Here is a 15317-nt window from a genome sequence, read left to right on the forward strand (position 1 = left end):
TCCTTTTCATTTAGTTGCTCAAGCTGCACACGTCCGTGCGTGCTATATTTCTTTTATAAGGGAGTGTCGGATGGGGTGGGTGGTGAGGTGGGGGGGTAATAATCTAGAAATAGTCAGTGCATGCATCACCTTGGTCGCCTTTGTCCCTGTGAGCTAAGACAGTCGCTGGTTTTGGAGCCCGTCTAAGTCTGGCCATGTTAAATTCATCTCCTCATTACCTTCTTATTGGAGCCTCCAGCAGCACACGCCATCCAGCACACGCCATCCAGCACACGCCATCCAGCACACGCCATCCACGAATCCGTCAGAAGGAGACACCTTAGCAAAATGGAAAAAGGGCACGTGTCTGTTGGTCACACGTTATCCAAGAGGAGACTGAGGGCAACAAAAAAAGAGAGCGAGCCAAGGCTAAGCTAGCGTTAGCATGTGTTCTTTATTTTTTGTGATATCATGTGATGTGAGCTTAGCTTGGCACACGTATTAATAGCAAGCAACATACAAGCCTAGCTAATAATGAAGGCCTTAATATGTTATATTAAAAACTAATAACTTGGGCCCCCCGGGGGGCCCCATGGGGCGAATGTTAGAAAGAATTAAACATCTGCGGACATAAAGAGAATGAAGAAGAAGATGGTTAAAACTTGTAACAATTTTTGGCTAAGTTGAACTGGAGGCCTTAAACCAGGAGGGTCCAAAGTGCGGCGCAGGGACCCTTTATGACCCACGGCTGTTTTTCTATTGGCCCACAGCACGTTCTAAAGATGTCATTTAACAAGACAACTACAAAATAAAAAACAAAATATCAGCAGTAATTCTACAAGAATAAAGTCAAAATACGAAAGAAAAAAGTTAAGTCTACTGGATATTGTTTTTAGGTCATATTAATGATGGAAAATTGAGAGTGGTAATTATGTTGTTGGCATAACAGCCCAAGCGAGGGACACAAGGTAACAGCAAAGTCATGATTCAGCACCTTAGCTGCTTTCATTAGAACTACATGGAACTGTTATTCAGTAATGAGAAAATGGTATTACACCATAAACAAAAAAAAATGACGTTTCATCATGGCACAGAGTGAAATAAATAAAGAAAAACACACATTTTAATGTGAGGAATAAACCTCTGAAATCCATAACATTTATGGGTTAACTTTTGAGCATTAAGTGGGAATGATGCCACTCTGAAAGTCGATTAATCACCTTCATTGTGTAATACCGCATTCAACCTGAAGGAGGCAGTAAAGCACCAATGAACCAGTCGAGACTACTTAAAACAAGGCGAAGAATCACTTCCGGTTTTAATTAACCTTTAATTTGTGTTTCGGGGAGGTCAGGAACTTACAAACTTCCAAGATTTTGCCTTTCACGCGTCCCAAAAGATGTGAGTATTGTTTTGTTGTCATATATAGTCTATAAAAACGATCCTGTATCGGGTTTGTGTGAATTGTAGCTTACTTGCTAACAACAGGTGTTAGCAAGTTTGGGGAGTGTTTTGCGTACACGTACACATAAGCACACAATGTAATGGAAATTACAATATACGTACTTAGTTCCTGGGGATGTTGTAATGACGGTCGCAATATCCGTCAATTTATCTTTTTTCCATGCCGCTTATCATCACTAGGGTCGCGGGTAAGCTGCAGCCTATTCCAGCTGTCTTCCGGTGAGAGGCGGGGTACCGCCCCTAGACTGGCCGCCAGCCAATCGCAGGGCACATATATCCAGGTACTGGTCTTTGCTGTATGTACTGTGGACACTGAGCCACTTAATGTGTAAGTGCTCGAGATGGGATTTTTGGCTCTTTGAGGGGAGCCGGATCTTGGTGAGCCGTTCCTTTCAAAGAGCCGTTCAAAAAAATGGCTCATTTGTCTCATGTTTATATTTATTAAGTTTTAAGCCTCCGTGCACCACGTGGCGTGATGCTATTTGCAAATCTAATAATGGGCTGGGCTCCGAGACGGTTCCCATCGTTCATGTTAATGAGTCGTTCAAAAGAACCGGTTCGTTCGTGAACGTCACAACACTAGTAAGTGCGCCAATTGAAACACAGACGTTACCCACTTTGTTACACTTTTGCTTTGCTTGTTTAAATGTATCACAGATTATTTGATTAGTGATTAGTCAAGGTACATTTTTGAGTATTATTGAAGTAGTGCCTACTTGATAATACACCTTATAGTTTAAGTAAATGCTTCTCTTTATTAGTGTCCATGTCTGAAAGTATTGAACCACAATTATGTAACTTATGTAAAAAAATAAGAATTTCAAACCCTTACAAATAAATAATGCATGTTTCTTGCAACTGTCGACTCTTATACATAAGGGTGTTGGTCTCCATAGGCCACGCCCTCCAGCAAGACATGCTTTCAACCAATAAACACTTGAATTTTGAGTTTTCTAAAGAAAGTATTCCAACATTTATAATGAATGAAACAAAGCACAGATACACCGATGTCCTGTCTTTATTTTTCTCTGATTATTGAACCCCTTAAGGGCAGCATAAATATTTTACAGAGTGGCGGTTTGGGTATTTACAAGATTTAATCAGGTCACAATGTGGCGTGTCACGTGAAAAAGGGTGTGGCCATGGAGTGTGGGTGGGGCCTTGCACCAACTCTGACCGTGATGTACAGAATGACGTAGCACAAAAAGGTAGCCTCCGTCGTGGCATGGTGGCGGCATGGAGCGTACAGTACATGTTAATAAATAGCATAGACAGAAAGGAGCGCTTGTAACGTTACACATCCAAAACGTAACACGAGATGAAGAGAAACCAGATCAAAGCTGCCGCCGACGGGATGCTGAAGTCTGCTCAGCAGACCTGTTGCAGATCGTCAAATAGGAGCGTGCAGTTTGACGATGCATTACTTGGCGAGCGTGCGTGCGTGCGGTTAAACTACATCCTTCAAATCACGAGGGAGTTTTAATTTTTAAATTCTACAGAGACACACAGGGAGCGGAGCAGAATAAAGGCAAAGGCAGGAAATGGCATGAAGTGATTTACCGTTGCGTCAAAGCCACATTTAGACTGTCTGCCGCCCTCCCCCGGGGTGCTTCTTCATTAAAAAAAAAAAAAAAAAAGTTGGGTTCCATTACAGAAGCACTGAATAATACATTGCGGTAAGATCTATGCGAGTGGGTGGGTCCAGAAAACCGTTAGGGCCACACCAAACCTTTCAGGTCTGAACTTTTAGTCCAAAGTTCTCGAGGAGTGTCTGTGGCGCGACACAAAATCACAGCTTCTAACCTCTTGGGAATATTCTGGCATGCGTTACGGCACGCGGCATATCATGGCCGCTTAACGCGCTCCGATGGAAGCTCCCGCCTGGTTATTGCGGCGGCGGCGTGCCTGCGGGGAGGAGACGCGGCGTCGCAATCACCCGTTGGCAAAGCGCCGCCATCCTGTTGTTTATGGTCGCGTTATTGAGGCGGAAATTGAGTCGCATTCTGGGCCGTGTCTCAGCTGGAAGAAATGCTGCCGGTGTTGTTGTTGTTGTTTCAGCTAAATTTGTTTGCTCTACGTTTATAGCTTCCCCATACAGGTCTATTATTTCCATTAACCCCCCCACCACCACCTCATTTATTTATTTATTTTAAAGCTTGAACACGCCGAGACACTCATGCTAAGATGCAGTCATTCCGATGCATTTGCGGGTGTATTTTACACCCAAAAGACTTGAACGGCGTGCATCTATTTAGTGCCGAGCGAGGAGTGCGTTTGTGCGCATTAAGTGGGTGTAAAAATAAGTTTGGGATACAGGAAGTTGTTTTTGTGCCACCATGCCACAAACGAAGGACGAGGGTGTAAAGAACGGGTTCAGGGGGTTGTGTTTGCTGTCCGTTTCGGAAAGGGGCGTGGATGTCCACGAACAAGCGTTTCAGATGGGAAGTTGAAAGGTGATGTCTACTTGAGCCTCCTTAGCCAGCGAGACGATTTCCGAAAGTCTGACAACCTATGAATGCACCACAAAGATAACACTTATATGTAATATTACGTAATATTTGACCATGGAGAATCAAAGCATTGTGTATTTAAGTGTGTACCATCTTGGCGGCTTCATCCAGGTCATCGCAGGCCAGGATTTTCAGTGGGCTAGCAGCAATCAGAGCTTTGGCGTCATCTACTCGTGTGCCTGCAACGACCAACGAAGAAGAGTGACGGAAGCATTTCATGATACGCCGACGCCGTTACGGAAGGTTCAATGTTGGGAGACCAGCAGGAAGTATCTTTTCTACCTTGTAGACGCACAACAATGGGGATCTTGAGGTCGAGGTCTTGTACAGCCATGATGATGCCCTGAGCGATGACGTCGCACCTCATGATGCCTCCGAAGATGTTGACTAGAATGGCCTGAACCTGAGACAAACGAGAAAATTTCATGATCGGAATGGAGGGTCGTCGGGTACCGGGATCAAAACTGAAACTGTTCAAATTCAAACAATGCCCAGCATAGCTATAACGCCCGGGGCTTGTTCCAATCGCCGCAGCTTTTGAAAGGTTTGAGACAACGCGAGGCCTCAAGCAGTCTGTGATTTCATCATGGACATGGGGCCAAATGACAGACCAAGACAGTGGCTTCTGTTGGGTAGTACAGTCCTTGAAGCCACGGTTCGTACTATTTTCTTGTTGATAAATAGTAAATAAATACATACAATAAATAATACAAATACAACTTTATGATGTTTTACCTCCAGGAGTTAAATCGAAATGTTGTAAAAACGTATCGATCCTGCTGCTTCACACAGTTCTTCTTACCTTCCTGTCGGAGGTGATGAGCTTGAAGGCCTCCGTCACCTGATGCGCTGTGGCCCCGCCCCCTACGTCTAGGAAGTTGGCAGGCGTCCCGCCGTGCAGCTTGATGATGTCCATGGTAGCCATCGCCAGTCCGGCTCCGTTGACTGCACGACACGTAAGAACCTTATCTCACAATATTCGAAAGTTCTTAGAAGTCCTTAGAAGCTACTAACTAACCCAGGCAGCCAATAGTTCCATCCAGGCCGATGTAGTTCAGGTCAGCCAAGGCCGCCTGCCGGTCTCGGGGGTCCTCCTGGGTCCAGTCCTGCAAGTCGAACACCTTCTTCTGGCGGTAGGCCGCATTGGAATCAAAGTTGATCTTTGCGTCCATGCACATCACTGTTGATGACACACAAGAACGGCAACCTTGTTAGCGGCGGTCCTGCTCCGTGTAGCTCAGATTGGTCGCTAAGAGACTTGTACCAATGCCAGAGGAGTCCTCCACCATGGGGTTGATCTCCAGCATGGAGGCGTCGTACTTGATGAACACATTGTACAGTTTGACCATGTTCTCCGCCGCTTCCTTCTGCAGCGCCGGCGGGAAGCCCATCTTCTGCGCGACCTTCAGCAAGAGCAAAGGGCAACAGCTTGACCCTGGAACACGTTCTCTTCCAATGCACACAAATGCTAAGCGCACCGGCATCGCAGACTGAGCGAGAATAAATGACTTCTGGGGTGTTTGAACAAAGCAGCCAGGGTACGTTCCCGCGTGTGAATGCTATTGATCGCAACAATAGAGGCGCATCAATGGAGAAAAGCCGTCTATCGGACTCTTCTTACAATCAGCATCTCTTGTGCTGACAGACGTATTGAGCGTGTGCTCTCACTATGACAACATCTACTCAATATGCAGGCCAAGGTCTACTGCAACACAAACCAACATGGTTTACAGGCACAGCGTGACAGTGGGAGAATGTGAATGAAAGCAAGGGTCGGTCTGCAGGCGTAAGTTGAAATATAATTTGTACGGCGCCGTGGGAAGCGGCTTTCCATGCGAGCATTAAATCCCAATCGTTTGGGTACACAGAAGGACAAACACACACACAATTCCTCCCTTGATCTGCCGCCTCTTTTTCGATCTCGGGGGGGCCCCCGGCCCACGCAGTGAGAGCATCTCCAGTTGTTTTTGTGACTGCCGTTCATCTGTTATTGATCCCCACCTTGAGTGCCTGCTCCATCTTAATGCCCTCCACAATGTCGATGGGCTCCTTCACAATGGCGTCTGGGTTTTCCGCCGCCACATCTTCGATGTTGACGCCCCCCTGCGAGCTTCCAATCAACACGGGGCCCTGTGGCACAAATGAGCATTAATGCAACAAAAACAAATAAATGCTCATTGAAATATGAAGATCAATATGTGCAGCCCACCAGGATGTATGTTAATCGGGTCTTCATTCACATTTGCACGGGTGGAAATCTTTTGGAGCTGAATTTCAGTGCGCATATCAGTGAGGGTTACATTGTGTTGTGCTGCCATCTGGTGGTGGTCGGGAGAACTGACAACTTGACAGTATTGGCCACCTCTAAAGTGTGTTTTCATTCATTCATTTTCTGCCGCTTTTTCCTCACAAGGGTCGCTGGGGGTGCTGGAGCCTATCCCGGCTGTCTTTGGGCGAGAGGCGGGGTACACCCCGCACTGGTGGCCAGCCAATCACAGGGCACATATAGACAAACAACCATTCACACTCACATTCATACCTATGGACAATTTGCAGTCGCCAATTAACCTAGCATGTTTTTGGAATGTGGGAGGAAACCGGAGTACCCGGAGAAAGCTCACACATGCACGGGGAGAACACGCAAACTCCACACAGAGATGGCCGAGGGTGGAATTGAACCCTGTGAGGTCTGCGCGCTAACCACTCCGCCCAAGTGTGTTTTCATTATTCAAAAAAAGTAAAAACGATCGATGTCGTGAGGTCTCTAAAGATGGCAAAAGCTTGGTCGCCCGGCGCCATCATCTCCATGATTTGAAGTGTTGGATTTGACAGTATGACATAATACCACATAATTATCATGCACAGCTATGAAATACTGTAAAGTCCAAGCTCTACACGCCAGTCCCTGCTAATGCTAAGTCAAGGTTCACTTGGTCTCTGGTTCAGGCCATGCGAGGTGTAACATCATCTGGGCATTTTTAGCGGTTATCAGAGCTCCTGGTATCGGTATCTCAATATTACTCATATTTGAGCACCCCTAAGTATAACAAAACCGAAGACCAGATGGCATCAGTTAGGTCTTGGCCGATAAACAACATTGCAGTATCGGGCATGAAAAAGTGTATCATGACATCTCCATCTTCAGTTTGAGGTTGCTGAAGGTCTGAGTGTTCTTCACCTGGAAGGATCTCTCCATGGTGATGGCGAAGTAGTACTCCCTGCGCGGGTACCTGCGCTCGCAGATGAACACCTGGTTGCAGATGCGGCCCGCCTCCCCCGTTTGCTTGGTGTACAGCTTCCGGCCAATCATCTGCGACGAAATATCTCGCGCCTCCTCCGGCCTGGGACACACAGGAACGGTTGAGGAGTCAGAAACCAGACGAAAACAACCAGGACGTTTTTGCTTCTTCATCATCGGGTCCGTTTGATGTACAAGCACAGAAACACTTACGAGTAGACGATCCTGACTCCTCCCTTCAGTCCGCCCTCGAATGTGCCCTTCCCTCTGCCGCCCGCCAGGACCTGAGCTTTCACCACCAGGTCCTTAGAACCTGCCACACACAGCAATGAAGATAAAACCACAATGGAGGACACGTGTCTTGTTTTTGTTTTCTTCACATTCTGTAAGCAACCATTCCATGTCCCACCAATCAACACTGCACTGTTTCTGGCTCCGCCTCTGTAAATATCCCACTGCTGATGGATGACAGTGGGTTGACACACGATACCGCTAAGACCAGGACGCCGTGTTTGGCACTGGCTATTTAAGAAGTCCTCACGCTGAAAGGTCACCGCACACTTTTCAGCTGGCATCAGTACAAGTCATAGCACTTTCAGTTACTAGGATTTTGTTTACTAGTTTGCCTTTTACAACTGTACTCACTAGGCCAATCGTACGGTGCCTGTGTGAGCGCACGGCAGACTTCCCCTCTTTTGGCACAATCGGGCGAGGTGGATTGGGGCCCGCCGCGATTCACACACACAACATAGCCGAGTGATACGACTGTAATACGATCACTCTGAGCTTATTAATACTAACCGACACAGTTCACTATATAAAAAAAAAAATAAAGATACTCCACATAATCCATCAGTCAAACCAAAAAGGTGCAAATGTGCGTGATACAAACGTGTCATTTAATTCTAATATTAATTTTAATTTAATTCATTTAGTTCATTTAATTAGCGATAGCTCCCCTTGCAAAAATGAATGGCAGCTGCAACCTTGCACAAGATAAAAGAGATTGTTTTAAATGATTAATAATTACTTTTTTTTTTAAAAATAGGAGATTAGATGGCGCTATCTGCAGAGGGAAAATAGTGAATCCAGCATAGGGTGTCTTGACAAGACGTGATAATGTGTAAGTAATACTGTATGTCTTTAATTGTGTATACAGCTGAATTTTGAATGCATTTTATAACTGAGAGGTACATTATAAGATTTAGAGTATATTTGTGTTTGCAAATATTCAGTGTAAGTGCAGGCAGGAGAAGGAAGGGAGTCGCACCCAAGTCCTTCAAAAACAGCCTAGTGTGAATTGAGCCCATGTGAGATTCCGTGTAGTTAAATGTTTGACTGACCGATCTGCTTGGCCACGGCGTAGGCCTCGTCCGAGGAGCTGGCTACCATGCCGGCCGGCACAGAGATGCCGGCGTCCTTCAGCAGGCCGATGCTCATGTATTCGTGCAGGGAGAGGTTCCTCTGCTGCTGCTGGAGGTGGGGGGGCTGCGGCTGGGACCCATGGCCCCCAAACAGGCCAGTGGAACCTGCTAGAACCTGGAGAGGCCAGGACAGAGAGGGCATTCTTAACATGAGGGAAGAAGCTATGTGGCAGTCAGCACCTTGAATGTTATGTGTATTATTAGGTTAACATAGACACACAAGAGTCTCCTTCAGAAAGAAATCCCACACAAAACCTGTATGACGGAAAGACGTGTGGAAACTTGACTGAGGATGTGAGAATGCAAGACAGGAAGTGGAGCTGCTGTGTCAAGTGTGAATCATAGCAACACTGCACTGATTTTAATTGGTGACCAAAAACATTCGCGTTGTGTTCTTCGCATTACTTCAGCTAATATTACAGCATGCTAAACAACAATGGCTAGTGTCAATAAAACTACATTTGGAAGTTTAAGTTAAATAATTCTGCATCGGTGACGTGAATTGTTCATGTTTTGCTTCCGTGTTTCTATTCGGCAGCTGACATATTTAGCTGTTACACGCGGAAGCTAAACACTGCTGCGGCAAACTTTGGGAGGACGAGCGAAGCGTCCTGGAGGTCACGGATATGTCAATTCGGTAGACATACAGCAACAAAAATATTGCACACACACGCCAAGCTAACAACAAACTGCTTCTGTGTGCGTGTTAGCTGCTTCCAGGCATAGCTAACGAAAGCTAGCTAGGCGCTAGTTTGCACATTAGCAATAATAACGGACTCAACTTGTGCTAATGTCATATTTGACCCTGTCATTTCCCCCCAAGTGCTGTGCCGGTCAGGGCGGCCGTAGCACCATCACTTCCATAGGCCCCTAAAGCAAGAACCTCCCGCTTTCATGTGGTCTAAGTCTCACCTTGGAAGCGGAGCTAATCGTGTTCCTGTGGCCTGAATTCCTCAGGCTCGCCGTCAAACGGCCGCAGATCAGGGACGTCGCCATGTCTGCTTCACAGGCGATGACGAGTGCGCATGCGTCGGGAAGGGTGGCGGCAGCTGTTGTCTTTACCAAGGTGGGAGTTTACAAGATGTGCTTCGAATGACGATTAGCTTGATGTCATATCAACCTCTTCACAGTGTCGTTCAAACACAAACGTCTATTACAATCTATTACAATAAAAAAACAGCAACTTACACATATACACTTGGGGTCAATATTTGGTCAATATTTCATTTCGTTATGTCCGGAGTGTCCCTGAAGGTAGCACGGACTTTTGTTATATTTTTCTAGTTTATATTATGGAAACTATTTGTAGCAATTAAGTTACTTGCATACCTTCAATCAAATCAATTTTTCTTCTAAATATTGTATATTTATTTACCCCATTGAGACTCTGAAATCAGGAAAAAAAGCCAAAAGAAACAAACACAAGAGTGTTGTTTTCCCTCAAAAAGAGCAAAGCTTTTCAACTTTGATCTGTACCTGGGCACTTATTTCTCTTTCAGCTTTTCCGTGACTACTAACACACACTACAGTTACACACTGCAGCCAAGAGGATGCCTGCTTTGATGACAGCAAATTGAAATAATTGAGGAGTTCAGTACGTGATCTCAATCATTTGCTTGAGAAGCAACATCAAAATCTTGAGCACAGACCAAACAATAAACTACTCCAAAATGTTTTATTTACAAGTTTAAATGTACACACACACACACACACACACAGAAGGGTCTTTCAGTCTGAGTCGCTGCTGCTGCTAGAAGAGTCCGTCGACATGGCCTCTACGTCGTCCTCGTTCTCCTTGTTGTGTCCCGGAGGTTCCAAACCGAAGTCGTTGCCATGGTGCGGAGGCAGCATGCCAACAGAAAGATCAGACGACGGCCAGGGGTAGTGGGGCGTCAGGACATCTTAACGGGGCAGAAGAGAGGTAATATTGCAACATCACATTTGTTTTAATAAGTTTAATAATAAGTTAGCACGTGTACTTTAAAAAAAAAATACCAATTTCTACATAACTTTGTGAAAGCGTCAAGAGAATGCATATTAAATATAACTATACACATTTTTAAATCAAAATACCTGGCAACCTCCCAGCAGCGAGCGCATCACCAGGAAGATGTCCATTCACACCATTGGTAGGCAAGTTGGCCATGTGACCCAACATCCCGCTGCGCATCTCCAGGTCGGTGGGGTAAGGTCTCCGTGGGTCACCTGTCAAAAAACACGTATTGTTTTTGACTGACAAACAACCTCTAGTGTCAAGTGTTTGTTTGTTTGTCTGCTTCCTACCTGGGACCCAGTTGAGTGGGGCGCACACAGCATTACTGGCGCTGATTCTGTGAGCGTACTTGATGATCTCCTCTGAGGAGATGCTTCCTGCGGAGAGCGACTTGTTAGTTTATTCATACACACCCTGAGCGTGCCACACAGGTGGGCTCGCTGACCTTTCCTGGCCCTCTCAATGGACTTCAGCTTCTCTTTGGCCTGGTAAACTGCTGTCGCCTTTAAAAGACAAAGATGAGCAAATGTAAATTAAAGCAATGACGTCTTCATCATTTTGAGTTCTATTATGAATTGTCAGTTATCAATATATGGATCATTCGCATTACAGTAATTTCTATGACTTGGCTACGTTGCAAAACCTAACCTACCAGGCTAATGTAACAATTGTTTCATTGTATGAATGCGTGTTTGCATGAGAAATAGCATAAATAGCAGTTTGCCCACCAGAATGTGTTCGGCCTCCTTCAACTGCTTCTGTAGTTGCTGAATGTCGCTGTCCCGCTTCTCCACCTCCTTCTCCAGAAGCTGCATCTCCTGGTGCACCTTTCCCTGCTGCTGGGCCACCTCCATCAGCTCCTGGAACTCACGGTCACGCTGCACTAGCAGGTCCAGGATCTTAGACCGACACAAATGCATATTGGTATAGCGGGCACAGCACTATTTCCTGTTTCTTCCCCTTGGGTTCATTAGAAATTCAAATAATGCTGGTAATAAATGCTGGTCCTCGTGTATGGACAGTAGGTACCTGAGTGTCCTCTCCGGGTTGTGGAAGTTTCTGACTACGGGACAAAGCTAACATCTCAATCAGCTCCCTGAAATGAAGAAATGGACACACTTAGCAAAACACCCAGTGAAAAACAATGAATGGAGAACCCCCAGCGGACCGATTCGCCAAACCAATATGACAAAATTATGGGTTTTAAACATCAACTAAAAGTCAGAGAGTTGTAATTTACCGTGATAAAACCTCCAAGTCATCCAAAACGCACAAGAGACGCTCTTTTGTTGACTTCTCCGTCGCGGTAGCCGCCATTTTGCTTAGGCAACTTCCGTACTTAACCGGAAGCGGAAATGACGGCAGAGATAACGTCTGGCTAACAAGGGATTGGATAATTGTATATTTTGTAGGTATTACATTAGTGCTAACCAAATATTCATTTTAAGTAAGCATTTAAATAAGCATTTTATATATTTTTGAAATATTACTGATGTTGTCTCTGCAGTCCTCTACAGTAAACATGTAGTCCTTTTATAATAAACCGAAGACGTTGTCAGCATTATGTTGAATTAATATCAATTATCTGATAATATATGACTGTGTTGTTGTATTCGTTAATATCGTTGCGATGGTTCCCTGACGATTTCACTAGCCAAAACGAACCGCTCTTCGGCTGTCTCCGTCAATCACGTGATCTGGTCGGAGCTATCCGTGGAGCCTCAGCTGTCAAGATGGCTGACCACCACCACCACCATCATCACAACTTCTCTCTGTGCTTCTGTGACTTCATGAGGTAAATGCCGCCACTAATTTCGAACACATAACAATTCCTCGAAGCTAAGTGTTGTACACAAAGCAGTGACACGTTTGGTGTAGCTAGCATCACATACCAGGTAGAGCAGGTAGTAAGCTAGCCGCCATGTAAACATTAGCACCTGCTCCCCAGGCTGCTGTGGTCCCTGGTGGTTCCCTGTCTGGTCCTCAGCCTGGTGCTGAGTCTTGTTTTGCTACTGGTCCTGCTGGGGCTTCGCGTTTGGCTACAGGGCCGCCGAAGAGCTCGCCGAGCTCGGGACGATGGGCCGGCGGTGGCGTTCTTCCATCCGTACTGCAACGCTGGAGGAGGCGGGGAGAGGGTCCTCTGGTGCGCGCTGAGGGCCCTCATGCACCGGTACACCCCACTCTGTTATACCTGTGTGTTATGGTGTACCTCTCTATAGTGTACATTTCACACCTACTAAAAATGTTAACCCTTCTGACGTCACGTTTTGCTTTCCTTTTAATTTACTAGACTCCTCACAAGTCTCAAGTGCACCATATCATTACATTCCCTCTCATCCTAGCTATCCCGGTGTCACCTTTGTGGTGTATACGGGCGACCAGGAAGTAACCGGCGCTCAGATCCTGGAGCGAGCCAGACAGCGCTTCAACATCAAACTGCCCAGACCGGTCAGTTTTGTCTTTTTGCGCCACCGTGCTCTGGTGGAGGCCGCCTCCTACCCTCACTTCACTCTGCTGGGCCAGAGCGCCGGCTCCATGTTCCTGGGTAAGACTCTGACGCTAAAGATGGTGGTTGTTTGCTTTGTTTTTCCCTACTCAGGAATAACATATCCATGCATGTGCTTATATACACTAAATAAGTCAATAAAATGATTCAATTATGACGTGTGTGTGTGTGTCCCAGGCTGGGAGGCTCTGATGGCCTATGTTCCTGACCTGTATGTGGACTCCATGGGCTACGCCTTCACCCTGCCCATCTTTCGTTACCTGGGGGGCTGTCAGGTGGCGAGCTACGTTCACTATCCCACCGTTAGCACTGACATGTTGTCTGTGGTCAGAGAGAGGAACCCGAGGTGAACACACGCTAAGGCGGCCAAATGATTGACATTTCATCAGGTTCATTCACATGACCTACAAGAGTGTCACCCTGTGTGATGTCGTCTTGTCGCATTTCAGGTTCAACAACGCAGACTTCATCTCCAGAAACCCGTTGCTGAGCGCGGGAAAGGTGGTGTATTACTGCTTCTTCGCTCTTCTCTACGGCTTGGCCGGCTCCTGCAGCGACGTCATCATGGTCAACTCCACGTGGACGCTGGGACACATCCTGGCGCTGTGGAGGTCCCCCGGCCGCACCAGCGTAGTCTACCCGCCTTGCGACATCAAGGCCTTTCTGGACGTGCAGCTGGGCGAAGAAGACGAAGAAGTGGACGACGGTTGGGAGGAGCTGGGAGGCGACGGGAACGGCGCGGAGGACAGGAAGTGCCACTCTATCGTGTCTGTGGGTCAGTTCCGGCCAGAGAAGGACCACCGGTTGCAGATCAGAGCGTTTCATAAGCTGCTCGGCGGGAAGGAGGAGGGTCCCAGGGGGCGGGGGTCTCTGAGGCTGGTGTTGATCGGGGGCTGCAGGAACCAGGAGGACGAAGAGAGAGTGCTCAAGCTGCGTGGGCTCTGTAAGGAGCTCGGCGTGGAAGACCGCGTGGATTTTAAACTCAACGTTCCCTTTGAGGAGCTGAAGAGGGAGCTGGTGGACGCCACCATTGGTCTGCACACCATGTGGAACGAACACTTTGGCATCGGTAAGAAACATCTGTCATCATTTTGTCATCATGTTTCTAAGCTGACCAATCACACTCTTGTCTGTAGGAGTAGTGGAGTGCATGGCGGCCGGCACCATCGTTTTGGCCCACAAGTCCGGCGGTCCCAAACTGGACATCGTCGTGCCGTACGAAGGCGGACAAACGGGCTTCCTGGCCAACAGCGAAGAAGGCTACGTGGCCGCCATGGAAACCATCCTGGCGCTGTCGGCGGCTGAGAGGATGGAGATCCGACGCAATGCAAGGCGCTCTGTGTTGCGCTTCTCTGACCAGGAGTTTGAGGCCTCGTTCTTAGCGGCCACCGACATGCTGATGGGTAAACTGGAGCAATGAGAGCGAGGGACGCGGTGCTGCCAGGGACTAAAACTGTTCTTTCCATGGAAAAAACACGTTAATCTTAATGAAGGTGTCTCTTGTGAGGTAGCCCAAGTGTTTGTTGGGTTACGTGACACAAAAAGACGTGGCGCACCAAAGAAGACGAAACCAGTGGACCGCCGCCATGATTCTTTCCACATGCTGCTGAGGGTTGTTGGACCAAAACACAATCTTGTTAGATCTTTAAATTGTATTTGTTACAAATCTTTCTTGTCTTCTACGTAGAAGAGAAGAGTGAGTGCACGCCACCAATGAATGAAACCCAATTTTATTATTATACTTAATTTTATCTTTATTGACCTTTTTTGGTGTTTCAAAGCTATATAAGTTTTCAGCAAAAAAAAACACTGCATGTTTATGGTTTGCCAAAATGTCTCTTCTGCGGGTTATTTTTTGTAATAATTAGCTTCTGTCGCTGACTGACAAACTTTCCTTTTCTGTGCTGATAAAGTGAATTATTTTTATTTTCCTGGATGTGTGTTATGTGTCATTTGCTGGCTAAATAATATTTTCTATAAATGTTCTTGCTTATTTATGAGGCTGTAATTTCATGTATAGCAGTGGTGTTCAAAGTTTGGCTGCAAATGCTTTTTTTTGTATCTGCCTCAATTGGGATAGCTAGGAAAAATTTTAAGAAATTGCAAATTACTTTAAAATTCAAAGCATAAATTATACCATCATATTGGACTTTTAAAGTTAAAGAAAATAATTTCTATTGTTTTTATGTAGTAATTTCTATTT

General features: G+C 46.2%; 3 protein-coding genes and 1 long non-coding RNA gene across 4 annotated transcripts; 2 read left to right on the forward strand and 2 right to left on the reverse strand.

The window, feature by feature from the left end:
• Positions 1-1301: 1301 nt before the first annotated feature.
• On the forward strand, positions 1302-7289 carry LOC131136284 (uncharacterized). Its single transcript, XR_009131720.1, has 3 exons — positions 1302-1380; positions 1624-1724; positions 4065-7289. It is a non-coding gene; the product is annotated as an uncharacterized LOC131136284 (long non-coding RNA).
• sucla2 (succinate-CoA ligase ADP-forming subunit beta) lies at positions 2446-9687 on the reverse strand. The gene is made up of 11 exons (XM_058082963.1): positions 9528-9687; positions 8535-8730; positions 7405-7504; positions 7132-7294; positions 5955-6083; positions 5218-5356; positions 4972-5133; positions 4756-4898; positions 4236-4356; positions 4044-4132; positions 2446-3952 (listed from the first exon to the last, which is right to left on the reverse strand). Exons 1-11 carry the CDS (start codon positions 9609-9611, stop codon positions 3878-3880), a joined length of 1401 nt encoding a protein of 466 aa, XP_057938946.1. The 5' UTR covers positions 9612-9687; the 3' UTR covers positions 2446-3877.
• A 595-nt stretch (positions 9688-10282) lies between these two features.
• On the reverse strand, positions 10283-11991 carry med4 (mediator complex subunit 4). The gene is made up of 7 exons (XM_058082969.1): positions 11849-11991; positions 11638-11704; positions 11337-11507; positions 11054-11111; positions 10899-10985; positions 10689-10820; positions 10283-10516 (listed from the first exon to the last, which is right to left on the reverse strand). The coding sequence occupies exons 1-7, from the start codon at positions 11923-11925 to the stop codon at positions 10344-10346; spliced, it is 765 nt and encodes a 254-aa protein (XP_057938952.1). The 5' UTR covers positions 11926-11991; the 3' UTR covers positions 10283-10343.
• A 280-nt stretch (positions 11992-12271) lies between these two features.
• LOC131136278 (GDP-Man:Man(3)GlcNAc(2)-PP-Dol alpha-1,2-mannosyltransferase-like) lies at positions 12272-15179 on the forward strand. Its single transcript, XM_058082961.1, has 6 exons — positions 12272-12403; positions 12557-12778; positions 12951-13153; positions 13292-13460; positions 13564-14183; positions 14251-15179. The coding sequence occupies exons 1-6, from the start codon at positions 12342-12344 to the stop codon at positions 14532-14534; spliced, it is 1560 nt and encodes a 519-aa protein (XP_057938944.1). The 5' UTR covers positions 12272-12341; the 3' UTR covers positions 14535-15179.
• Positions 15180-15317: the final 138 nt, after the last annotated feature.

The sequence above is a fragment of the Doryrhamphus excisus genome, chromosome 9, assembly GCF_030265055.1.
Source record: "Doryrhamphus excisus isolate RoL2022-K1 chromosome 9, RoL_Dexc_1.0, whole genome shotgun sequence".
Lineage (NCBI taxonomy): Eukaryota > Metazoa > Chordata > Actinopteri > Syngnathiformes > Syngnathidae > Doryrhamphus > Doryrhamphus excisus.

Coding starts and splice junctions, on each gene's coding strand:
- sucla2 (XM_058082963.1), bottom strand. CDS start 9,611: ATGGCGACGTCCCTGATCTGCGGCCGTTTGACGGCGAGCCTGAGGAAT. Junction 7,295..7,404: donor GGAGTCAGGATCGTCTACTC/GTAAGTGTTTCT, acceptor TGTGTGTCCCAG/GCCGGAGGAGGCGCGAGATA. Junction 5,357..5,954: donor AGATGGAGCAGGCACTCAAG/GTGGGGATCAAT, acceptor CTCTTGCTGAAG/GTCGCGCAGAAGATGGGCTT.
- med4 (XM_058082969.1), bottom strand. CDS start 11,925: ATGGCGGCTACCGCGACGGAGAAGTCAACAAAAGAGCGTCTCTTGTGC. Junction 11,508..11,637: donor AACCCGGAGAGGACACTCAG/GTACCTACTGTC, acceptor TGTCGGTCTAAG/ATCCTGGACCTGCTAGTGCA. Junction 10,821..10,898: donor CCCACTCAACTGGGTCCCAG/GTAGGAAGCAGA, acceptor GTTTTTTGACAG/GTGACCCACGGAGACCTTAC.
- LOC131136278 (XM_058082961.1), top strand. CDS start 12,342: ATGGCTGACCACCACCACCACCATCATCACAACTTCTCTCTGTGCTTC. Junction 12,779..12,950: donor CTGAGGGCCCTCATGCACCG/GTACACCCCACT, acceptor CTCTCATCCTAG/CTATCCCGGTGTCACCTTTG. Junction 13,461..13,563: donor GTCAGAGAGAGGAACCCGAG/GTGAACACACGC, acceptor GTCGCATTTCAG/GTTCAACAACGCAGACTTCA.